The sequence below is a fragment of the Onychomys torridus genome, chromosome 5 (assembly GCF_903995425.1).
Source record: "Onychomys torridus chromosome 5, mOncTor1.1, whole genome shotgun sequence".
Classification (NCBI taxonomy): Eukaryota; Metazoa; Chordata; class Mammalia; order Rodentia; family Cricetidae; genus Onychomys; species Onychomys torridus.
Window position 1 is genome coordinate 86,907,269 of NC_050447.1, and position 27,301 is coordinate 86,934,569.

Consider the following 27,301-nt stretch of genomic DNA (forward strand, 5'->3'; position numbering starts at 1 on the left):
TCCATGCTGCAGGAGCAACATCTACTGCCCCCACTGCACCAACAAATTCTGACATAAAAATCCAGCAATCGGTTACCATGCTGGTAACTATTTTAGAGACATGTTATGTTAGTAATTCAAACACAGCAAAGAGACAAGAGTACTTTACTTCTAGATCTTGTGGGGTTTCAACTCTTTCCTCAGATCAATTCTCTGATGGCAAAAGTGTGATGCAAACTGCCAAGAACTGAGGCTGTGGGGCAGGCCGACACTGCAGCAAGGAATACAGCCTAACACTCATCTGACACCGAGTCAGTGGGCAAAGGTCAGCTTAGTCTCTCACCAAGGTATCAGTACTTGCCTGGGGTGGCCCAGCTTTTAGTCACAGCATCCCAGAATTTATGGCTGACATCCCTTCTAAGATGACAATACCATTCCCAAACCAATAATTTCTATGACTAATCCTCTCATCCCAAATTTCAGCTTCAGAATACCTCATCATCATAAGTGCCAGAGGCATCAAGCCACTGGTTAAAATTCTCAGAGTACAAGCTGCTTTTGACCTTAAACCTCATGCCACTAAGATGCTGAAAGCAGAAACCTACCAGAAGAGCCCGTGCCAGGGATGCTGCCTTGTTTGGGTTTGAGTATTGAGCTGTTCCCCTAAGAGCACAGCAGGAGGGTGGGAATACCAAGCACCAACATCAAACTACAGTGCCCAACACGGCCAGCTCTAACATCCCAATGCCTCGGATGGCACCAAAGCACTACTTCTGTTCCCCAGTCAGTCACAGGACTTCTCGGGCTTCGTCAATACTTTAAGTCTATTCAGTATGCTAGATGGTTCTCAGCTTCAGCCAAATGTTTTATTAAATGTTTGCCCTATGATACTGAAAAAACAAAACAAAATAGTATGCTTATACATGTATGGCACACTCTGGCTGCAAGGTTCCAATCTGCTGGTAAAAAGACAGCAGAAGAGGCACAGCAGACACTGGCTACAAACCATAACAAGGACCAACACAGCAAGCCATACCCAAGGATGCAGTGGTGGCATTTCAACTGAGAGAGTAACCAGAAGCCACCTAATTGGACCTGAGGCCCATTCAAAAGGAGGAAACTGATGCCTGGTACTGTAACCTAACCAACCACCCAGGACTGGTGAGGCCATGAACCCTAGAGGAGAACCCACTACTGACACTTTCCTAAACCAGTATAATTCCTTGCTCCAGTCTAAATATTTATCCTTATATCCACAGATAAGTGTAACTTTCATTGATCATCAAACTTCTTTTTGCAGCAGAGAAATTCACACCTGGTCAAAATACAGAGAACTACTAAATGTGGGATATACATCCCTAGTTGACACATCTGCAACACAACCTTTAGACCTAAGGCTCAGGAAACATCATGAAAGATGTTCTGGGCAGAAAAACTATAAAAGCCAGAGGACCAGAATGTCTGCTGAGAAAGTGTTTTCTATATATGACACAGGGTTGCACCCATGAGATCTTAACAATATGGCCACCTAAACAGGACCTGTGCAATGGTATAACTAGCCGGTATTCCAAGATAGCTGAAGAACTAAAGGCAATTAATGGTTGATCAGTGAAGGAGGCTCAGTCTTTTCCAGGGATGAGTTCCATGAGAGGTTATCCAATCCCAAGTGCTCAGCCCTAAACACATATACATATGAGCAACACTAAATGGACTCAGCAGAATATATGTAAGTGTGTGTTTCTGTGTGTGTGTGCACACACGCACACATGAATGAGAGAGAAAGAGGGGGGGAGGGAGGGAGGGAGGGAGGGAGGGAGGGGGGGAATAATTAAAAAGAAACAAATCATGAAATTGAGAGGGAATAGTTGGAGGGGAAAGAGTATGAGGTGGGATTGGTGTAAATCCATAACCAAGTGTAACAACCTCAAAAATGCTATAAAATAAATCTTTAAAAAGTGAGACAGCAGAGTGTAGCAGGAATCTTAAAAGTTCTTATTAATAAGATCAAACCTGAGCCAGGTATTGGGGTGAACATTGGAAAATCAGAGAAACAGAACAAGCCACAGTCACCTCACCTCCCCAGTTCCTTAGCTGATCCTGTTTCCTCAGACTGGAAGCCTGAGTCCTCATCCCAATGGCTCTCAGCTGAACTGCTGCTCAAAAGCCTAAAAGCCTAACCAGCCAAACGCTTCTAGTTTCTGGTCCTCACGCCTCATAAACCTTTCTGCATTCTGCCATCACTCCCTGGGATTAAAGGCGTGATTCACCATGCTTGGCTGTATCCTTGAACAGATGGATCTCTGCCTCTGGAATGCTAGGATTAAAGGCGTGTGCTACCACTGCCTATCCTCTATGTTTAATATTGTGACTGTCCTCTGTCTCTGACCTCAGATAAGTTTATTAGCATGCACAATATTTTGGGGAACACAAAACCACCACAGCAGCAGGACACAGAAGCTATAACACAGTCTAAGTCTGCCCCCAGGTGACTAACTGCCTGCCTCACCAACTGATAGGTTACTTTGCCTCCCTCTTCTTTGCTGAATTATTTGTCTCTAGAGCACTGACAATAGCAGACCAGCCTCCTATGGTCACTATGAGGAGTGCTTGAGTTAGTTTGTAAGTGTTAGGGGAAGGATCTGCTTCTGTACACAGTACTGTTTCTAAAAATGCCAAGAACACCTTCAGTGTGGGATGTCTACATTCTAGAACACAAGGGAACATGCCTATAACAATGCTTTAGTTGAAAAGAGGCTTAATGGGACAACGAGCTGAGAATTCCCAGTGACAGCTGTCTCCGTTACAGAGGAGACAGTCTCCAGCTAATAGTACTTTTGCTCAGAAGAGGAGCCAGGCTAAAACCTTTCAGGAGGAAGCCCAGGATGGATTATTTACAATGTAGTAAGAGCACTTTTCTTTCATACAATGTGTATTTACAAAGTAAATTATGGATATGTTAAACAAGGTCACTGTAGAGCTACACAATGCCCATAGTACAAGATAATTTACTATTTACACCAAAGTCCACTAATATATAAACCTGTTGGACTGCACGTTGCAAAGGCTAAATACAGTTATGACCTTGCATTTCAGAAACTGAGATTATCAGTTTACTAATTGCAACACCAACAACTGTGCCTACACAAGCACACACAGAGCACATACATGAATGGGGTGGGCCTCATTGCACCTTCCAGTGAGCCCAGCCTTCATCCTAGTCTCTTACCACTGTCACACTTCCCAAGTCAGGGCAGGCCATCAGGTAGAACCTGCTTACCTTGAAGTTCACCCGTCTACACTGCATACATGTACCTTGAAGGCATTTTCCTTCCCTGTTTGGTTTGCCCCTCAGAACTGTTCCTCAGGTTGCCTTCTTGATACTACACCCTTGGGGGCTGAGTCCTCTCCTTGTGCTCTATGCACCCTGTACTCACCTTAAGGACACTAGCCATATTTTGCTGTCACCTGCATCCACTCAGCTGGACTCTGTCTAGTGCCTGGACTCAGGGTTTCTGGAGTCACCAGATGAGAAGCACCTTAATTTTTAGGCTGCCATGTTCACAGCCCTACCACCAAGCACAGAAAGTCTGCCTCCCCATGATAAATACAGGGTCCTGTGTAAGCCAATTGTGTGAGGGTAACAAACTAGCACCTTAGATCTCATAGAGAAGCCTGTGCCATCCAGAAGGGAAAAGCAGCATGTTCAGCAAACTGAGACGGGGAAGTGACGGGCAAACACAAAGAGCCATAGCTAAGCTGAGATGTATGGTGATATTTTATTTGTACTGAAATGTGATTTTATTTGTATGTTAATAAATAAAGTTGCCTGGGGGTCAGAGCTAAAAGCAAGCCATAGCAGAAGCCAGGCGGTGGTGGCATACACCTTTAACCAGATCACATGACAGGCAGATCTCTGTGTTTGGAGACACATACCTTTAATCTCAATACCAACTATAGAAGACCTGGAGGTCTGTATAGAAGGGCAGTGACGTGGAGATCATGTGGTTGGATTTACAACCAATGAGAAGGCAGAACAGAAAGTCAATAAAAAGACAGACACACAGGAAGTAGGCCTCTTGCGGAGGGAAGGACGGCAGCGGCAGTGAAGGGTAAGGTTTTTAGCTCTTAGCTATTGCTCTGACCTCTTGTGCTATTAACTCTGCAACTGGCTCTGTGTTTCTTATTTAATAAGACTATTCATCTACAGAGATGCTCAAGTTCTGGGGGAGGAGTGGCAGCTAGACTCAGGGGTCAGTGATTAAAGATCATTTCTCCAGGGTTAAGCCACGTGAAAAAACTCTCATAATCTGTGTGAAAGGAATACCTTAGCTCACCTCACCCCGCCATCCGCTATCCTGGAGTATCTTGTCCTGGCTTAGGACATACATGGCCACCGTGGACTCAGTCTCTCCAAGGCCCTTATCTGCCCATGGCAGGTAGCAGAGCTTGCCTGTAAGGATGCATGGTCATTTATGCATAGGACATACTCTATAAATACAGTTATATTGCCATCAACAGAATCCTTGTTTTAGGAGAAGCCAGCCTGCCATCCAGGGAGCAGCATGGAATGGCAACAGGTAAAGCTACACAACATGTGGCGACATACCGATTAACAGAAATGGGCTGAGTTTAAATGTAAGAGTTAGTCAGTGGTAGGCCTGAGCTAATGGCTGAGCAGTTTAATTTATATAAGCTTCTGAGTGATTACTTTATAAGTGGTTGTGGGGTTTGTGGGGCTGGGCAGGACCAGAGAAAACTTCAGCTACATCTCAGGGCTTGACAGGACCAAATAAAATGAGCATCGAAAGTGAAGTAATATCCAAAGACACAGACAAGGGCTGGCACGTTGTGGGAGAGGCATCCCAATGGTACTGGTACAATACACTCAGGAGGATTCTCAAGTACCTGCTGGGGTCTTCTGCTACTTGAGTTCTCTACAGGCATAAGAAAAGGAAGCCTGTTTCTAAAATAGCATTTTTCTACAATTGCTGTAGTTTTCTAATGTAACAGATCATATATGTTTTAAGTTATGGTATTCAGAGCAGGATAGGGTCAGAAACACACTCAGTTTTAAATTCTGGAGACAATATGGATGTTTATTTAAGTGTAGTGCCTCTGCCTCCCAAGTGCTGAAATTAAAGGTGTGTGCCACCACTGCCTGGCCTCTATGGCTAACTAGTGAGTGATTCAGCTCTGCACTTTGATCTTAAGGTAAGCTTTATCTGTTAGATTACAATCTCACCAAAGAAGTCAGTGTTCCTAAAATGAGATGAACACAGTATATGACCATTTGGGAAACCTAGTCTTGATAATTATATAACAAAATGCCCTAAATTATACTCAAATACTAGAAAAATGTCATTAATATAGAACTTGGAAAAATACACATTTCCCTAGCCTCCCGTGAGTCGTACTAGCTTGCCTACATGTGCTGTAACCAGTGTGCAGATCATCTTCCCTTCACTGCTTCCTATTGAGTCAATAGGACAGCCATCATGACTCCTTTGAGAAGACAAAAGACTAAAACTTCAAAACATTTTCAAGACTGCCAGAACTAGGGCTTCAAAGTTCTTTTGGCTCTGGGTCCAAATAGTAAGAAGATTCTTGCTTAACTGACACATGAATTTCTACTGACATTATTTCCTTATGAAGTTTTCAGAATAATCATCTCTAAAGTTTCTGCAAGAGAATAAATGACACTATAAAATATTCCCTGTTTAGCCTCCTCATACTGTCAAACAAGACTATCCTTTTCCCCATAAGGTGTTTGTGTCAAGTATTTGATCACAGCAGTAAGAACAGTAATCAATGCATCTGCAGGTGCTATAAGTCAGCTAGAAGAAGAGGGAACCTTGCCCATTTCTCTTCACTGGCTCATCCATAACACTGCTTTCATGTTTCTGGAACAGCATCCTCCTTGTAGATTGCTTAAGTAATATACACCACACAGGTTCTTCAGAAACTCAAAGGTGAAATCAAGCGACAATAAAATTACATAAAATGGACAAAGGCCGGGTGGTGGTGGCACACGCCTGTAATCCCAGCACTCGGGAGGCAGAGGCAGGTGGATCTCTGTGAGTTCGAGGCCAGCCTGGGCTACCAAGTGAGTTCCAGGAAGGGCACAAAGCTACACAGGGAAACCCTGTCTCGAAAAAACAAAAAAAAGGACAAAGGATACCAGTTGTTCTAGAATTCATGAACAAACTGAAATTTTTACTTTAGGAACCATATTTCAAACTGAATCCTACAGACTGTGCTGTAAAAGCATAACTGTAATTGTTACTTCTAACTTCAAGTGAATCCATCTAAGAAGCACAAAGACAAGTTCCAACCCTGGCTCTACTGTTTACTTGTTTCTTTATGCCTCAGTTTTTCATCAGTAGAAGGAGAGTGGTGATTGAGCACTGAGCTGAGGTGAAGACTGTCCAAGTCAGTTGAGAAATAAGTGTATGGTCCACCCTTGGCAGAAGATTCCAATTTTTATAGTGTTTCCCACTATCCTCCTACTGCTTCTCCTTTCTTCTTTAAGATCTCTTACTATTTTCCGTGTCCGTGTCCGTGTCCGTGTGTGTGTGTGTGTGTGTGTGTGTGTGTGTGTGTGTGTCTCTGAAGAGGCTACAAAAGGGTGTCAGATCCCCTAGAGCTATAGGAAGTTATAAGCCTCCCTACATGGGATCCAGGAACTGAACTCAGGACTCTGAAAGAACAGCAAGTGACCCCAACCTCTGAGCCATTTTCCAGCTCTCCTTCTACTTTCCTAACTTAAGTTACAAGCTGTGAAACTCACTGTGGTGGTTTGAAAGAAAATGTCCCTCAGAGGCTCACAGGAAGCGACGACAGTCACTATTAGAAGACATGTTCTTGTTGAAGGAAGTGTGTCACTGGGGGCAGGCTTTGAGGTTTCAGTCAGATGCTTAATTAAGCCAGGCTAGTGGCTCACTGTTTCTTCCTGCTCTCTGTGGATTCAGATGTAGAACTCTCAGCTACCTCTCCAGCAACATGTCTGCCAGCATGTCACCAAGCTTCCTACTATGACAATAATGGACTAAACCTCTGAACTGTAAACCAATTAAACGTTTTCCTTTATAAGTGTTCCTGTGGCCATGGTCTCTCCACAATAACAGAAACCCTAAGACAACCACATCAGTGTACTGACCTAATCCAGTTTGCAGATAGTCTCATTTTATGCAGAAAGATTCCACTTTGCTGAGGATGTCTTTCAATATGCTGTGAATGTGTTGCTCTGATTGACTGACTGACTGATTGATTGATTAAATAAAACACTGATTGGCCAGTAGTCAGGCAGGAAGTACAGTATAGGCAGAATAAGCAGGGAGGAGAATTCTGGGAAGTGGAAGGCTGAATCAGGAGACACTGCCAGCAGCCACTGCCATGTAAAGGTACAGGTAAGCCACGAGCCACGTGGCAAGGTATAGATTTATAGAAATTGGTTAATTCAAGATGTAAGATCTAACTAGCAAGAAGCCTGAGCCATTAGGCCATACAGTTTAATTAATATAAGCTCTATGTGTTTACTTGGGTCCAAGGACTGGTGGGTGAAGAGAGATTTGTCCTGACCACAGGCCAGGTGAGACACAAAAAAACTTCAGCTACAAATGGTGCTCAACAGCTCGAGTTTCCACCTAAGTTACTGCTTCAGGTCTCACGTGGGAGGTGAGACACCGCAATATGCTGGCTTGAGCTACTCTATGTTGGGTTCAGGGCATGCAGGCTTGACCCACACCACTTTACACAGAGGTTTCTCCAAGCTGAGCACTATGCTGTGTGGTGGATAGTTTTTGCTAGTTTAAAAAAAAAAAAAAAAAAAAAGGTTTCTGGGCTACACACTGCTTTGATAAGACTGGTGGGTGAGAGAGATTTGTCCTGACCAAGTGAGACACAAAAAAACTTCAGCTACACTACTTTATGTGGCTGAACAGCACTCAGTTTTTCCCACCAGAAGCAGAACTCATGTGCTCATTTGCAGGCAAGTCTATGAACAGTGTGGAAGACCACACATTCCAGGGATGTCTGTTACAAAGAAACTCAGCACACAACTATCTTTATTCACGAACAAGTACAAGTGAAAGATGAACATCTGTCTAACTTCACTGTCCTACTGCTCAGCAAATCACATAGAAAAGCATGAGTTTAGGTGTACAATCTAGCACCTATATCCACATGCTGGCCCATGGCTACTGATTCTGTAGGAGACACATGCCAGGAGCGCACAGGATACAGGTAAGGTCACAGTGGAGAGCACAAATGTGGAGACTGATTACACCTGTCCCATTAGCCATTATCAAGAGTGCTGAGGGCTTCAGGAATATATCATAAGAACTCAGCTGGTTATGGCAAAGTCACTACCTGGAGGGATCAGGGAATTCCTTCAGAGTAAGCCAAATTCCAAGGAGCTTTTGGTGTTATTTGGCTTGTTATATATCAGCTGTATTCTGTTATGAAAATCATGTGTGCCTTCATAGTTTTCCCAATTGATTTTTTTCTTAAGGGCTAACAGTGTAGACTGATCACTCTCTGGACATACATATTTAAGGTATTTGGAGAACAGCCTCAGGAAAGGCTTCCTCTGGAATCAGTTATCTCCCTTAGCCACTTTTAAGGACTAACAATAATAACAGTACACATGTTAGTCCTGATTTAAGGTAAATTCCACAAGGAGACACCGCCTAGGTCAGGTGGACCTTAAGTAACAGCTTTACACAATTTAGCTCGGACCCTCCTTTCTTACAGCCTTACTAACTTTATAGACCTCTAACTCCTTACCTAACCACTTCTAGGAATATTTAGATAACCTTCTGCGCTGACAGCTATGCTCAACCCGAACCCCAGTTCAAGCCTCCCTGTAATTATCATCATTGGCAGCATCCAGCCAGGTCCATCCCCACATGGAGGAAAGTACCTTATCAGAGATATCTCTGTACTCTCTAAGAACAGACGTAAGCATTCAGGCTACCTGTTTGAGAAGGCCTGTTAAGCTTAACTTCCTCCTTTCCCAAATCTTACCTCTAGGTCCAGATCTCCCTTTAACTATCACCAGAGGCATCTAGCTGTACACAGGTTGCCTAGTGACAGAGTACACTTTCCCCCACCCTGCAGAAAAAACGGCAGATAGCTTGGACAGATATGAGGCACAGGAAAAAAGAAGGCAGTTTTATTTTCTCCCATTGACCTAGCAACTTATAGATTCTTAACATTTTCTACCAATCACGTTTAAGGTTATAGTTGAGCACATAAGATGCCTCTTCTTAGACAGTACCCCAAATTTAGCCTTTAGTTAATTCATTAGTCACCTCCCTTTGGGGTTGCAAATGATAATTAACAATTACTGTCCCTCTATGTGATTCTTAACACCCCTCCAGTTTGACCCTGGAAGCCTGAAGAAAATTCTTACCTACCTTTATGACCCCATAGAATTCAAGCCTGGTGACCTTGCTCGACCAGGGGCTTGCTATTGCTTGGGTTCATAACTGGACTCTGGAGAGACTTGGAGAGGACAGAGAAATGGAGAATGGGGAGGGATAAGGAGGATTTTGACCAGAGAGTACGTGTGGACGAGATGGAAGATGAGGAAGAGTCAGATGAGGAAGTACTAGCTGGGTAAGAACAAGATGAAAAGGACCTAGATGAGGCAGAATTAAGACAAGAGAATTAAGATAGAACTTAGAGGGAGCAGTAGATAAATATAGAGAGAAATCAGGCAAGAAAGGAGCTAGGCATGAGAGCAGAATAGAAGCTGTGTGGAGAAAGAGCCATCACAAAATAATAAAGTGTATGGACTTAGGAGTTTCATGTACATAGATTCATTTCATTTCATCAAATTGTAGATTCTTCCTGGACCCTGGGAGGGGACTATTGAGGGGCTGAAGTCCCGTAGTCACCAATACAAGAGCAACCTGGACAATCAAACCTCTTCTTTCCTCACATGCCCTCAGATTGGGTTAGGGGTCTGGTGGCCATTTCAGCTCTTCCCTATGTGGAGAAAGCAGTCAAGTACACCCACAGGTAACTAACTGGAAAGGAAGACTTAGGGTCACTCCCTCACCCCCCCCCACAGTCAGGAATGCACCACTTCCTCCCACACGAGAGGCACAGCCATTTTCATCACCGCTTCTCGGGCTATAGACTCTGACCCCAGATGCTTTACAGTTTAATTCTATGCTCCAAACCTGGAGAGACTAAAGTGGATCCCATTGTTTAGGTTCTCTCTTTCCCTGAGGAACTCTCACCTCATTATCTCTTCTCTAGATTTTCATTGTTTTGGCTATGTTGAGGTTTGTTGAGAAGAAGGTTGATGTAAAATTCCATGAGTGAAATTACAGTGTGTTAAGAGTGTGAGTGGATAAATTAGTTTTAGTTTTCCCTACAAGGGACAGAAAAATTGGGAAATTCATTCTTCAACAGAAAACGCCCTGCAGTTCTCCTAAAATATAGTTCCTTATTTCATTAACAAAATTTAATCTAGCCTTAACGGATTGCTTAAAAAAATTGCTTGTCTTTCTACCTCAGCTTTGTTTTAGCCAGTTCCATGTTGTTGTCTGTGGTGTAATTCATATTGTAATGTGTAAAACTGGCTGTCTGATAACTAGCCTATAGACTTCAACTGTAAACAAATTATTGTGGCTGTTAAAAGAAAAAATAAATAAATAAAACAACAAAATCTAGAGGGCCAGGGAAGTGCTTCAGAAATTTGACAGAGGGCTGATGAGTCAGCTCACGCACCTTCACATAACACAAGCAAATTAAGAAACAAACAAACAAATAAATAGGTAGATAAAAAAACCTTATAGGAACTAGAGACCTTATGACCTCTAGGAAGTGACATGTACACATTAGATGTCACTGCTGCAGAGGAATCACCAGTTCCCTATGAGTCTAGCATGTGTCTTTTGATGGCCTTAAGAGTCTGGACAATACAACTCCAGGAAACCTCACCCCAGACACCACCCCTCGCTTCCACATGCCGCCTGAGCCTTCCCTGGTCTTTCTCTGCTTAGTGCCGCTCAGCATCTGCTCCTTCTGTCCTAGAGGTTTCCTGGAGTTGTATGGTCACCAAGAGGGCTGAGGACACCTGAGCTGAGCTGGGCTCATCTTCCAGGGAGCAAACTAAGCCCAGCAGTCAGCCCCCTGGATAGAGTTGAGGAGTGAGTTAAAATATCTTCTAGGGAGAGACCCTTGAGCCCAGCCACAACCCCTTCCTTTAGGCTAAAATGTCCACCTGAGCTTTTCCACTGGGAAACACCTTTAGAACGGGGATAGTGGGAAGCCCTGGGTGGGAACTGCTCTGATGAAGTTTTCCGGTCATCAACAAGAGGGCAGCATGAAGGGAACAAGCGAAAATGATGTGATTCGGTTAAAGGGGTCTGGTTTAGTGCTGTTAATTAATATATATATATATATATATATATATATATATATATATATTTCCCCCCCTTGGAGTAAACATTTTAAATAAACGGCAGCTTTATCATTGAGCATGTCAGAATCTACAAGTTCTTGAATGCAGTCTAACAATCCTGAGCCAAGCTTTTGTAAGGTCGGTTTCGTCACTGCAATTTTCAGTGAGAATATGCAGCACACTTACTCTGGCAGTTCACTTAACTGTATCACTCCTTACCTTGTAGGAGCAGTTTTCTTTCTTAAAGTACAAGACATATTTAAACACGAGGTATGGTTATTTATACCTTGTCTGTTACAGAGTCTGCCAGGGAGCGGTGGGGAGAAGCTGGAGAAGGTAGATGTACCTAGTACTATCCTGTGTAGGCACCGTGGGGAGATACTGCTCAGAATGGCCAAGGCACTAGAAGGAACCGCTTTTAAAATTAAATGGCCAAGTTTAGCCTCTTCACACATATAAACTGTTTTTGAGTAAACACATAAAACTGTGTGGCCTTGTCCTACAAGCAGCAATTGTGTAGGAGAGAGGACACAGACAGTTGTTCTGGAAAAATAATTATGTATTTATTCAAAGGGAAGTGCACTACAAAAAAAACCAACCAAACAAACAAACAAATAAATAAATAAATAAAACCAACCCATTTGCTTTGTTTAGACCCATGCCATGTTGTGGTGGCACTGTGGTCTTAATCCACAGGCATCCTCCCTTTGGCAGCAGTCAGGGAATCTGGAGACAGGGCAATGGGAGTGAATCCCAAACAATGCCTGGCAAATCAGCATTTCATCACTCCTCACCGTCTTCTATGTACCACACAACACACAGGGCATCCTCACCTACCAATCTAGTATAGAATTGCTAGGAAAAACATGGGGAGGCAGTTTTACTTACATGGTTAATGAAGAGACTCTTGCGTTTTTCTCTCACTGTGGAGACAAAAGACGGACAAAAATGTTACCTGCTTGCATATCAACCCCTGCAGGTTGCTGAGGAATGGGCCTTTGCCGTGGCCCTATCATTCTATCAACCAAGGTTCCCAGTTACTCATTTACCAAGTTGAAGTGTAAAGAAGCTACACAAACGCAGATATAAACTTGACAATACACAGCTACTTAAACAATACCATAATAACTGTAGCTGAAGTCAACAGAAGAGTGAGAGATTTCATTACCTGAATGAAGTATTAGTAAATCTCATGAAAATTATATGCATCCAATAGTTAAAGAGAATCAAGAGAATTACTTACTTCTAACCCAAGTGGATCTTTATGGATGCACATTATGTGAATGAATGATTAGTAACTACAATGATATCCCTCACTCAACAGAAGTGTTCTGCAGTGGAAGACAACCCCTGTGGAGAGGAGGGGAACAGGCCTGAGCTTATTGGGAGGCTCCAAGGAGCACTTACAGCTTCCACCTCAGGGAGGCAGGTGAGCCTCCCCACATGAAATGCTGCTGTGCCCAGCCTTGGTGCCTGCACATTCTGGCCTGCACTGTATGGCTTTCACCTCAGTTTTTGTCAGAACAGGCATCCTTCAGCCTCAGAAACCAGAAGGGGGCCAAAGAACACAGAAACTTGTGATAAACTGTCACCAAATCCTGTGTTGTCCTTTCTAAAGACTAGCTCTTCTGGGCACACATTAGTCCATCAACTCCCCAATTAGTTCCTTGCAGAGGATATGAAAGACAGGCTTCTGCTAGGGAAGGCACTAACTCAAGGTGTGCAATTTCAGCTTGTCGTCCGAGCAGGCATTCCTCCTGTAGTCTGTACCCCCAAAGCCACTGAGCTAAAAAGTTGGAGTCTTGGAGTTTTCCACCCTCACTTACCGCTCTGGATTCATAAAGAAACACTTGTTTTCCCTAGACATATATCTTTGGTGCCTCACATGTAGCTGAGTCAGAGCCCTGGCCTAGCAAGCAAAGAAACCTCATTCTTAAATACTTGTGAATGGAAACTTTAAAGAAAGAAACCGAAGATAACAGAAGACAGAAAGACTTCTCATGTTCATGGATTGTCAGGGATCAATATTATGAAACTGACAGCCCTACTAAAAGCAATTTACATAACCAATACAATCCCCACCAAAATTCCAATGAAGGGTCAGGCATGGTGGCTCATGCCTTTAAACCAGAATTTTAAATAAATATGGAAACACAAAATATTCAAAATAGCTCAAAGGATCTTGACTTATGAAAACACTGCTAGAGGTATCACTGTTGGGGAACATAATTTTAAGGTGTGTTACTTTTGTTTATGCTGCATTTGTTTAACTCTGTGAAGCTGTGTTGCTTTTCCTGTCTAAAACACTTGATGGTCTAATAAAGAACTGAATGGCCCATAGTGTGGCAGGAGAAAGGATAGGCGGGCCTGGCTGGCAGGCAGGCAGGCAGGCAGAGAATATATAGAAGAAGAAACCTAGGAGGAAAGAAAGAAAAGCAAGAGAGACGGAGGAGAGGATGCAAGAAGTCAGTCACTCAGCTATACACCCAGTCACAGACTAAGAGCAAAAGTAAGATTACAGAAGTAAGAGAAGGAAAAGCCCAGAGGTAAAAGGCAGATGGGATAATTTAAAGTTAAGAAAAGCTGGCTAGCAACAAGCCAAGCTAAGACCAGGCATTTATAGTTAAGAATAAGCCTCCGTGTGTAATTTATTTGGGAGTTGGGTGGTGCTCCTCTCAAAAAGAACAAACAAACAACAACATGCCAAGGGATGCGTGGTATCTTGTACCTGCCCTGCTCCTTCTTGTAATAATACAACTTCAGCTAACTTTTTTTCATTGGCAGACACAAAAAAATGTAGTTTCCTCTTTCCATTTTATTTAAGAGACCTTTTAATGGCAAATGCTAGCCACTACTCAACCACAGGATATTGGGACTAGAGAGGTCTCAGACACTCCCCAGTTCAGCAATCTTCTTTGGATCTAAAAGAAGCCCAGGCAGAGTGATGTGAGGTGAGGAGTGGGAGAGGTGAGGAGGAGGATGGTTTACAGGAGCAGCACCAGCACTGGTTATTATGGAACTTGGGTAAAACAGAGGTTCACTGGGGCAGAATGATGGCCAGGCCACTAGTGGAAGCCTTTGACTCTGCACAGAATTACAATGATTTTTTTTTGTTGTTGTTGTTGTTTGTTTTGTTTTGTTTTTGTTTTTAGAGAAGTAGACCTGATTCTGGAGATAATATAGCTAATGAAGATTATGAAAATATGGCAGAGGCAGTTGAGTTAGAAGCTAGCCTGGTCTACACAGTAAGTTCTAGATGAGCCAGTGCTACATACTGAGACCTGTTTCTAGTAAACAAACAAACCCCAAACAAAAACCAGAAACAAGCCAAGAATGATAGTGCATACTTTCAATCCCAGCTCTCTCTCCCTGAGTTTGAGGCCAGCCTGGACCACACAGTAAGTTTCAAGACAGCTGGTGCTAGAGAGTAAAGACCCTGTCTCAAAAACAAAACAAAACAAAAACAAAATCAAAGTTTTGTTCCCCAAGGATGGCATAGATCAGGCTTTAAATAAGCTAATTAAAAGTTCTGGGTACTTTTTCATAGGATATATGAGATTAGCACACAAAGTAGAGGAGTCCATCTTTTACTTAAGACAAAATACAACTAGTATTACCGGGAGAGGCACTACATGCTATTAATCTTAGCACTTGAGGAGGGGGCAGAAGTAGGTAGACATAAAGAGACATAGGTCAGCAAACACACACACACACACACACACACACACACACACACACACACACACCCCACCACCACCACCACCACCAACAACAACCAACCAACCATTAAAACCCACATCAAAATACAACTAGTGAGCCCTAGTTTGGAGGGCACGCCAAACTTCCTCCTTGTTGAGCTAGAAACCTGACCAAGGGTCAAGAACATAATGACCAGGACACAAAGTGTACTGAAGGAGGATGTCAGCCCACACTTCCTAGCCCTGGGCAAGGCATCCTGGTGAGGTCATTCCCAGGGCTGCAGGAAGGTAGCCTGGACTGTAAGCAGATCTTCGTTTATTTCTAAATCTAGATCCTGAGGATTGGAACATTCTGTACATTCAAGAGGAAATAAAAATGAGAAGGAGAGGACAAGGGGCAAGCAGGACAACAGGCAGCAGGACAGTTTCACAGACGTGTACAGTCAGAGAAGACAACTGCAAGCTAGAGAGTCTGAGGCCAGCAGGACACAGCAGAAAGGGACCCATGAGCTTATTTCCAATGAGAATACCTAAGGCCAGAGGAAGCACAGAAAAGTCAACTAACTATAATCAGAAGCTATTTCTCCTAATAAAAGACACATTAATGTAGAAAATTTGGAAAATGTAAAGCACTACATGGAAGAAAGTTAAAAATGGTATAAATAAAAAAATAAAGCTTGGGAAATACACAAAGGAAAGATATACCACAGCAATCCCAACGTAATATTTTAGTGTGTATCTTTAAGTCTCTTTCTTGTGTGTATTTACAGATAAGTATAGTTTTGAAAATGGGTGTTTTTCTCCATGAATGCAAATATACATGCACTTACATATAGACATACCAATAGGAACATGTCCATTTTTGTACTGGTATCAGCATTTTCAATTTTTTAAAATATAAATGTACTTTGTCATATGTATTATGTTTTTCCTACTTATTCCATTTTTAGGTAATTTTTCCACTATTTTCTTTTTTCAAACCAGGTCTCACTATGCAGCCTGGGCTGACCCTGACTCTCAATTCTCCTGCCTCAGCCCCTTGAGGACAGGAATAATAGGCATGTATCACCATACCCAGCCTCTCCACTGCTTTCATAAGCTCACATGTTCACTTGCACTGCATTGGGATGCCTATAACTTTACACACACACTGGAACATCTGAGTTAGTCAAGTCACTAGAACAGCATTCTACACATGGTAGAGGTGTTGCAGTATTTTGATGCATCAAGGCAGAGTCAAGCAAGGTATTGGTTGGGTACATTACTGAAGAGCACTGCAGCCATCTGACCTGAACTATTGTTTGCCTCCAAGATGTTCAGAAGTAACTCTTAAATGGATGGTCCAAGACCAACCTATCTGTAGTAAGACAAACCGGAGATGGAAAGATGGGAGGAGCAGTTGAGCCAATACACCACCCCCTCTCAGCTCAAGTCTGGCCTTCTCCTCTTAAACCCTGTGTTCCGGTATTCTATGAGCAGCGTGACTCTAAAACCAAGACCAGTTGAGAGAATGGCAGAGCCCTAGTCAAAGGAAGAAACTCAGTGTAAATAAAAGAGCCACTGGGCTTCGGTTTATTTAGACCGTGGTGCTATTGGGGTACTATGCTTAGAGTCCTGGTAGACTATGTATCCTTCTTATCTTTCTTATAGTCTTATTAGAGTTACCAATTTCACTTGAAAGATGAGAAGCATATTAAGGGACTGGAAAGATAGTTCAGTAGTTAAAAGTACTTACTGTTCTTCCAGAGCAACCAAGTCAGGTTCTTGGGACCCACATGGGCACAGACTACAACTGCCTATCTCTCCAGCTCCAGGAGGATCTAATGCCTCTGGCCCCCAAGACATTTGCCATGTGTGTATACACGCGTGCGTGCGCGCACACACACACACACACACACACACACACACACACACACACACACACACACAGAGAGAGAGAGAGAGAGAGAGAGAGAGAGAGAGAGAGAGAGAGAGAAAGAGAGAAAGAGAGAAAGAGAGAGAAACAGAAACAGCTAGTGAGCTTCCGGTCACTGTAGACTTCAGGATCCTCCTAAGATTTCTGGCTGTTCCGCCCCACCCACCCCCACAAGACAAAAGACTCTGGCTATCCTGGAACTGTGTAGACCAGGTTGGCCTCAAACTCTGAGAGATCTACCTGCTTCTGCCTCCCGGAGTGTTGGGATTAAAGGTATGTGCCACTATGCCCGGCTTCTAGCCATTCTTTCATGATGTCTGTCCCATATCAACTATTTCAGCAGCTTCCTGGATGTCAAGAGATAGGTGATCAAATGAATGTTTAATGTAAGGTAGGCTACTAAGCTATGAAACACACTGAGAGGGTTGGTTGACATTAATAGAGGGAGAGCTGAAGGTGTTCGGAGATGAAAAATAATTAGATTATGTAACATGAATCTTAAATGTCCTTATTAATAAGATCAAACCTGAGGCCAGTTATTGGGGTGAATGCTGAAAGATCAGAGAAGCAGAACAAGCCACAGCTATCTCACCTTGCTAGTTTCTCAGGTGATCCTGTTTCCTCAGGCTGGAAGCTTCTGAGTCCTCATCCCAATGGCTCTCAGCTGAACTGTACTGCTCCAAAGCCTGAACGCTTAACCAACCAAATGCTTAACTAACTCAGTTCCTGGTCTTCACGCCTTATATACCTTTCTGCTATCACTCCCTGGGATTAAAGGCTGAATTTCTGGGATTAAAGGTGTGTGTCACCAGGCCTAGCTGTTTCTAAAGTGGCCTTGAATTCAAAGATCCGGCTAGCTCTGCCTCCCAAGTGTTGGGATTAAAGACGAGCACCACCACCACCCAACTTCTGCTATGGCTTGCTCTGACCCATTTTCTAGCCACCATTTCTGGCTCTGTTCTAGTGGCTGTCTGTTCTCTGACCCCAGATAAGTTTATTAGGGTGCACAATATTGTAGGGAACATAATACTACCACAAGATTATCACTTCTGACCAACAGACCAAAGGGCTGTTATCTACCAACAGCAGAGTAGGTCTGTGATGGCAAGGGCAGAGAACACTGACCTGTTGGGCAAATCACCATTCCCCTCTCTGGTCTGTCTGTGCTTCCTGCGGAAGTCCCTCACCAGTGCACCTGGGGACAGCATTACGCCATGGTAAAAGCAGTGTAAGAAAACTCACTCTCGTTCTAACTGACCACATCTGAGTTTGGACTATGCAAACACTTTGTCCAGATTGAAAGGCCCAAGTGTTCAAAACAAGGCAATGTTCAAGAGAAGAGCAGACCACAGAACCTAAAGAAAGTATCCCCTCACAGATCTGGTCTGGCCAAAAAAATCCACCATCCCTCCACCCCATAAACACCCTCTCCCCCTATAGCTTAAAGGATAATTGCAGAGAAATAGCCAGCCCAAGGGCAGCTCCATCAGTCACACTGAATTTAGAGTGGGAAGAGAGAACTGCAAATTTACTAGCTGGGCAAAAAAAAAAAACAAAACAAAAAACCTATGTCCTCCTGCCTCTAACATAGTGGTTCTCAACCTTCAAAATGCTCACACCCTTTAATACAGTTGCTTTTATGTTGTGGTGATCCCCAACCATAAAATTATTTTTGTTGCTACTTTGTAATTGTAATTTTGCTACTGTTGTGAATTGTAATGTAAATATCTGATAAGTAGAGTATGTGATATGCGGCCCCTGTTGTAGAATATTATTTTAAGGTATATCACATTTATTTAACTCTGTGAAACTGTTACTATGCCTGTCTAAAACATCTGATGGTCTTATGAAGATCTGAATGACCAATAGTGAGGCAGGAGAAAAGACAGGTGGTGCTGGCAGGCAGAGAGAATATATAGAAGGAGAAATGGGGGGAGGGGGGAAATCAAGGAATGACAAAGGAAGAAGTAGCCAGAGAAGGAGGAAGACGTTAGGTGCCAGCCACCCATCTACACAGCAAGTGATAAAGTAAGAGTAAGATTTACAGAAGTAGGGAAGGCTGACAAGAAACAAGCCAAGCTAAAGTTGAGCATTTATAAGTAATAGTAAGCCTCTGTGTGTGATTTACTTGGGACCTGGGTGGCAGCCCTCCTACAAAAGAGTGAAAGCAAAAACAAACAACAACAGACTCCTGTGAAAGGGTCAGTATACTCCCCTCAAGCCCACAGGCTGAGAACCACTGTTCTAAAGAATGGCTATATCCCTTCAAATAAAGCTAGAGGATGAGGGAGAAAGAGAAAGGAGACCTTATCTCAAAAACCTAAACCAAAAAGTTTACCCTGAATGATCTGAGATCAAATGTGAAGTAAAAAAGTCATCACAGAAAGACAAACACAGGTGATCTCTTGGCACATGGGATCCCAAACCTCATAGAGGTAGGGCATACCACAACAGCTACAGGCCTGGGAGAGTGGGAGATGGGACGGAGAGAGGCCAATTGTTGGTACAAAGACAGAGCTGGCTAGGAAATCAAGTATGGTGTTTTAAGGATGACTGAGTGTGGTTAGTAATATTGTATTGCATAATTAAAAATAGCCAGAAGAGAGGACTACCAGTGTTCTTAGGGCCAAAAAGGAAAAAAGAAAAAGAAAAAGGGATAAGATGATGTCAAGCAACCTACAGCTCCTGAGTTGACCAGTACATAGTATAGAGACAAATATCATGCTGTTCCCCCAAACGATATATACTATTGGATGCCAACAAAACTTTTAGAAGTTTTAATTAAAGATGAAATTAAAGTTAAAAAAAAAATCTAGGACCTACAATTCTTGCAAGGAGAGTCACCTGTGCCCAAGATTTAGAGACCAGCCTAAATAACACTACAAAGATCTCAAAAATGAAAGTGTGGGGGTAAGAGACACAACTTAAGTGCACTGTGTGTTTGTATACATAATAGCTAAAGAATAAAATTAATTTAAAAAATTGTATTTTGTCACACAATAATTCAGAGCTAGAAGAGAGTAGGGGTCTTCAACTTAAGTGCACTGAGTGTATGTATACATAATAGCTAAAGAATAAAATAAATTTAAAAAATTATATTTTGCCACACAATAATTCAGAGCTATAAGAGAGTAGAGGTCTTCAGCTTAGGTGTTCCAAGAGCTAAAATGGCTATAGATTAGTGGGGTGACTGAGAGCAGAGGAGAGGTAGCCACTTTGAAAACAGGCTGCATAATCTGCTGGCCTTGTGCATAGTGGTTCTCAACCTTCCTTATGTTTCAACCCTTTAATACAGTTCCTCATGTTGTACTGACCCCAACCATAAAATTATTTCATGGCTACTTCCTAACTATAACTTTGCTACTATGATAAATTGTAAACATCTGATGTGTGACCCACAGGCTGGGAACCTTTGCTCTAGAGGTATGAGAAGAACCTTGACTCAACAAAGATTCCCATCAGGACCAAAGTTTCTGTCACCGAGAAATCCCAAGAGAGAGAAAGACTCCAAGGGAAAAATCCAGAAGATGACATGGAGCTAAGGAGGGAACAGGTTAACAACACCATCTGGCAGCACATGAGGCAACTGTCCTAAGTGTCCATTTAAGAACAGAAGATCAACGGTAGCCTTAAGTTGTTCATAGTCAGTTCATAAAATAAGTAACCAATTATCTTACAACTACTTCACTCAAAAATAAGTCAGTAAAGTTGCCAAGACTTCTGTGTACAAAAAGCCTACTTTATAAAATCAGTTACAAACTTTTCATTACACAGAACTGTCTTCAGCAAAGGGCTCTGTATGAAGAACGGAGGAGTTGTGGCAGTAAGGGTGGAGGGGTGGCACGTCCCCTCAATCCCAGGCCCAGGCAACAGTCGAAATGGAAAGCGCAGAGACCACTACTGGAAGAGGTACTTTCCTTTTGTTTGTAATAGGAAACTCAATCCAGTCTGCACGTGGACTGGAAAGCCCTAGTAGTTGGGAGAGACTGAGGCAGTATACAAAGATCTGAAGTTCTAGAAAAAAGGAAGGAAAATGGACTCCAGAAGAAAGGAGATTGACCTTAAGCTATTCCTCTGTTAGGTCATTTCCTTTTGCCAGGACAATCAAGGTGTGTCCCTGACCCAAAGGCTCTGACAATCCCAGGAACTTGTTCAGAAGACAGCTGAGCTCAGCAGAAAGAACCCTATCTGAGCCAGGCGGCTTCATATTATTTTACATCTCACTGTTCTCAAGTGTTTGGGGAAAACCAGTTTTTATCCTCCTTTTCACCAAAGTCCCACCCCTACCTCCATTTTTTCTTTTGCTTATAATTTCCTACCCTTTCTCAGCAGCTTCCCATTTATTACATAAAAAGTTTTGGGTAGACTTTATTAACCTAGTATATTCAAAGCTTCCTTCATAAGTATTTGGTACTTACTCATTTTTCTCTTCTTACTCTTGGAGGATCCCCCCCCTTTTTTTTAAACTGTGCCAAAGACTTCAAGTGGCCTCCTTGAAAACCATTCATATTGCATCAATACTGTAGCCTGCCAAAGCTGGCACCAAGCATTACTGAGGCATTTTCAATTCTTACACATGAACTACTGTCATAGACATGTTTATCTTCTTTGTAGTCTCTTTAGGATCTAAATTAGAACCATCAATCTGTCCAGAGTCAAGGGTGGAATCTGCAGGCTCTCCTTTGTCAGACATAACCCTAGTCACCTTGTCATTATGCCTTACTCTTCGGTGTCAAGGAAGATTTATGAAAACTGGGTTTGCATTATTTATCTTCCCTCTCCTTTGAAGCCAATGGCTAGAGAACAGTTAGGTAAACTGAGGCTAAGGAGAGATAATACCACGCTGTGGGGGAAATTCTACATATACCTGGAATAGACTGCAAGGGTTCTAACATCTGTAGGATGAGCTAGTTTCTCAAAGTTTGGCTTGAATAAATAAATGAATGAATGACTGAATAAATAAATCGACAGATAAATAAATATATCTGCACTCATGTGTAGGTTCAATTGAGCTCTTGAGTGAAAAAACAGACAGTTAATTGGCTTTCAATTGCTTAGATTTTTTGTTTTGTTTTCCTTACTGTCTGACTAGTGAACACATCTGATCTTTGAGAATTTACATAAAGATCATGTCTTAAACTTTAGGACCAAAAGGGAAATTTCTGACCAATTAACTCCCACTATGGAATACATGCAGAGGTAACCCAGCTAACTGGCAAAATGGAGACAGGTGCTTCAAATGAGAAATTCAGAAAATGAAACTCATTACCCAGGAATAAACAAAGTTAATCACCATTACAGACAGTACTCCATGGTCACTAAAGGGAACTCTAGCATACACTGAAAAATCAAATCCTAGCAGTGTCCACCTTTAGGCTAATAATATTTTTAAAGCAAATGAATTAGTAGCTTACCATCTGTCTGAGATTTGCTGAGGAATATTGTGCTGGCCCGAGGATGGTCGGAAGGATTGAATTCCATATTCAAATCTTTAAAGAAAAAAAGAGAAACTAAATAAATAAAAGAAATAACAAGTCGATAACTATAGAACCATGATTAGTTTCCAATTTCTCAATCTTAATGTTAACACATTCAATGACCATGGAAGCCAGTTTCTGTGTGAGAAGATCTTTGGGTTCCATTAACAACACTGCTGTTGAAAACACGGTGAAGGGTGTAGACCTGTCAAAGGGTTCTTGGAGGGAGAAGAGAGGAATGAGGAAGTATTAGATAGAAATATAGATGTAGTGCCCAAGTTTAATCACTCTGGGCTTTTTATACACCAGCAACGGGAGGGGCAAAAGACCTCCACATTTTGAGGTCGAGGTATAAAGTACCAACAAGTGTAGACCCTTCAAAACACCCAGTAACTACACCCTTAGCCAAATCATCCCACTATGCAGCCCTGCTGGGCAAAGCAAACTCAGACTTTCTGACCTTGAAGAAGGCCTTAGGGAGCCCCTGTGGGCCCCCACAGGGGGCATATCAGAGATGCTCCACAAGAGATCTAGCAGCCTGAAACTCCATCCTTTGAAAAATCTGCTCTGCACCAAGAGAGGCCACCAAACGGTGGGGCAGACTACTACTACTACACACAATTCTGTGTAAGCTCTATACCTGTGTCAGGGCATGTGCTCATTGATAGTGTTCAAAAGACAAAACTGTGTATAGGTCACGTGGGACTCTGATGCAGGCGGGCATGGCAGGTGTACTATCTGATCCATACTTGAAAGAAAACTTAGGTCAACATATAGCAATCAAAAGATTGCTCAAGCACACACGCACGAGTGCAGAGAGAGAGAGAGAGAGAGAGAGAGAGACAGAGACAGAGACAGAGAGAGGAGAGAGAAAAGAGAGAGGAGAGAGCCAGACAAGACACACACAGACACAGACAGACAGACAGACACACACACACACACACACACACACACAGAGTTTCCGCTTCTGTAGAGAATCAAACCATCTGGACGCATTAGGCCCTTCAGATGTGACAGGGACTACAAGTCCCTTGCTCCAGCCTCTCTTCTGCCTTCCCATTCCTATGGGGACTGGTTTTGCAGTCCCGGCCTTAGAACAATCTCCAAGGATCAGGGGCTTCTATACTTAGCTCAACAACTTAGTATTCCACTAGAGAACTAGTTTATGTTAAACAATAACAAAAGAACAGCCTGACTGGGAGGGCAGGGGGGTCAGGAATGAATGGGTAATCCAAGCAGAAGTAAATTCGGCAGAAAGAAAATAAAAATTTCTAGAAAGCCTGAATGGTATTCAGCTCCACTTATAGTAGCAGAAAGAAACTATTTGTGATTAAATTATTCCAAAAAGTTTCCAAGAACCCTATCAACACCAATAAAAACAGTGCCTGTCTCTGTCTTTAACAGCCAATGAGCTAGAGAATAAAGGAGAGCAAAGCAGGCTGGTCAAAAAGATGATGGAGACGACACTAAATGCTTATTCACACAGGAGCTGACGTGTTCTGGGCAAACATGAACAGGAGGCAAGTTCTTACACATGCACAGTTTCTAACTGCTCATCCAATTTGTTAAAAAAAAAAAAAAAGTCTGAGGAGACCAATGTCTCTGTAGTTACACTGCTTGCTTGGCAATCAAAGGGGCTATAGTTTGAAGCCTCAGAACCCACCTAAATGCTAAGTAAGCATGGTGACTCACCTGTAATTTCAGTTTCTGGAGGAGGAGACAGAGTTTATCAGTGAGCTACAGGGTTGACTGAAAGAGCCTGTCTCCAAGAACAAGATCAAGGAACAGGGCACACACATTTGCAACTGCCCAGACAATACACCCATGCATATGCACACCTGCACATACAACAGTGCTCACATACATGTGAACACACATATACATACTACACACACAAATGAAAACAAATAAAAGAAAAAAGTCACTGACAGATTCTTAGGCAATATGGTCTGTCTTTCAGACACTCTAACTTCTGTTTCGGTACACTGTAGTTTCATAGGTAAATGCCTTGAAGGGAGGCTCAATGGGAAGATAGGAAAGCAAGACACAATCTCTCAAACTTGCTTTAACTTGAACTAAATAGAGACCTGATGTAAGATACTCTATGAGGTTTCCTATTTAAGTTAGGATCTTGCTACTTTTAAAAAAGGGAGAGAATGGTAACAAATGTGTATTACTTAAAGTTTATGCGCTAATCACACATGGCTAAGATCAGAAGTTACTATACATAGTTGTAATAGATAAATAGATATATCTGATATAGATAAGAAGGTAGATTATTGAATCTAGTAGTTTTAAATATTTCACATTGAATTGGATTTTTATACAAATTTGAGACGATTGTTAGAAAATACTGTACCTATCTTTCTAATCTTGTTCAAGATATTGTAGTTCATTTTACAATGTAATGCAATTTGCTAGTCCTTGAAAGCTATTACTATCAACTATTAGGGTACAGAGAAATGAGTTAGTAGTCATATTAGGTATGTTGTGAAGATCAAGCAGAGATACATTTTAGATAGACAGGTCATCTTCAAACCCTTCAGAGCTCTACAGAATATGGCATTTAAAATGCTTAATAACATAGTTATTTTTTTCTTTTCTATGACTAAGAGACATGTTGGCTCCTGGCAGCAGCAATCTACTTCAGAAAAAATGCGGGCATTGAAGAAAATGCATATGGAGTTAACTTTCATTGTGGCAAAAGTTAGCCACTGGGCAAGAAAGTGCCCTCACATCAACAGATGACAGTATGCTGTCCAAAATGGACAAGCAGGATGGACGGATGGGGACACACACACACACACACACACACACACACACACACACACACACACACACACACACGGAGAGGGGGCGTGGAGACTGCTGATCCTTGCCGAGACAAATGCGATTGCGGCTTTGGCAACAGGTGTCCTTTGAGGCCAGGACAATATGGCACCATTGCTGAGTGGCTTTGCAATCCAGAAAAGGTACAGTGCCCCTTCCTTCAAAGGTAGCTAAACAGGCAGTAGGCAGATGGCTCCTGGTGTGCAGTGGAACAGTAGCTGGAGCAGTTGTTCTTGGAAGAGTAACTAGGCTGATGGAGTCTGGCCTCTCAATGGTAGACTGGCATTTCATAAAGGAGATGAAGACACCCACAAGCCAAGAAGAATGGGAAGCAATTTCCAGAATTTAAAATCCTGAATTATGACAGGACACTGGCAGAATTCAAGTTTATCTGGTACATGGAATACTCACACCAAATGTGGGGTCCAGTTGTAGGCCTTGTGTACATCCTGCTTCACAAATGAGTCTGTCAGATACGCTAAGCCTATGGGCTGAAGATGATGCCCCAACACTGCAGAGAAACCTCGGGTGAATGTCCAGGCGGCTGACTGTTTCTGTCATAACTCATTTTTTGGAAGTTGCTTGTTTGTACTTCCTGTTTTACTAGGTAATATTATTTCCTTCTCAGGTCTCTGAGGGAGTTGAAGATTAGATAGTTGTAGTTACAGTTTTCCTTGTTAAGAAATTTCAGAAAAGAAACTCACTAAGAGGTGTAAAGTGTATAAATTTGAAAGACTTCATAAGATAGTTTTCTATTAGTAATATGTTAGGATAGAAACTGAATTAGGCACATTTTGGACTCACCAAAATAGGACAGATAATGAAGTATTTTCTCTGAATTTGTCAAATACAAATGGACTAGACATAGTTGATGTGTTTATTGCTTGTATGCATTGTATATAGTTATTGTACTAATTGTATATAGTTTTTCTTATATTAGTTATAACTTTCTAATGTTTTTTTAAATTTTTTAGACAAAAAAAGGGGAAATGTGGTGATGTATTATGTCCCCCAATATACTGTGTCTCCCAATAAAATTTTAGCTGAGAATCAGAGGAAATAGCCAGCCACTATAGTAAACAAAAGCCATGCAGTGTTAGCACACGCCTTTAATCCTATCACCTGGCAGGCAGGAATCTGTCTGAATCTCTGAGTTCAAGGCCACACTAGGGAATAGAGCCTTTAATCCCAGTACCAACCACAAAGGTCTGGAGGTCTGTACAGACAGACAGAAGTGACAGAACTGGGCAGGAAGAGGAGGTGATGTAGCTGGCCTGAGAGAGCCAATGAGAGAAGAGAACAGAAAAGGCATACAAACATGAGTATACAGGAAGAAGCTCTCTTTGGAAGCTGCAGCATTGGTGAGGTGAGGCTGGCTGGTGGCTGTCCCTATTTTCCCTGATCTCTCACCCCTATGTCTGGCTCCATGTTTTTTACTTAATAAGACCGTTTAGAAATTCTTCTATGGGTGCCTGCTTAATGGCTAATGTTAAGAAAATCTATAAACCCTGGGAGATGGGGCCTGTCATAACTGAAGCTGAGGTAGGAAGACCTGCCTAATCCTTCCCTGACCGTGACCCTGGACTACATAAGTGGCCACAGGGCGCACCTGGTAAACGGGAGCCCATAAGCTACATGGTACCTCAGATGGACTCCCATAGACGAAGGGAAGAAGTGGGGGGTGGAGCACAAAGCTGGTGTTTCTGTACTCTAGAGTGGAGGGCAGTCCCTCAGTCCATCACCCCTCTGCTCTGAAAGGGCTCCTCTGCCCTCCACTGGGGAAGCTGTCAGACTCCAACTGTAGCTCATGTCACCAGACCACGTACAGCAAGCAAAACAACTACTGCATCACACAACTCAGGCCTGACTGGCATTGCCAAATGCCGCTTCCTCTGGCAAAACAGGGCTCATCTTGGTTCTGACCTCAACATAGCCCTGCTCCCCAGTTTCATGGCTTCCAGAGCTTCTCATAGAACATCCTGGTGGG

The 27,301-nt window shown here is 42.5% G+C and overlaps 1 protein-coding gene across 1 annotated transcript in view; it reads right to left on the reverse strand.

Moving 5' to 3' along the window:
• Positions 1-27,301, reverse strand: part of Ccny (cyclin Y) — a 131,173-nt gene that overhangs the window by 40,954 nt on the left and 62,918 nt on the right. The window contains exons 2-3 of the mRNA XM_036187776.1: positions 22,423-22,497; positions 12,284-12,318 (exon numbers count right to left, since the gene is read on the reverse strand). Coding sequence (XP_036043669.1) covers positions 12,284-12,318; positions 22,423-22,497 — 110 coding nt within the window. The remainder of the gene's footprint in view (positions 1-12,283; positions 12,319-22,422; positions 22,498-27,301) is intronic.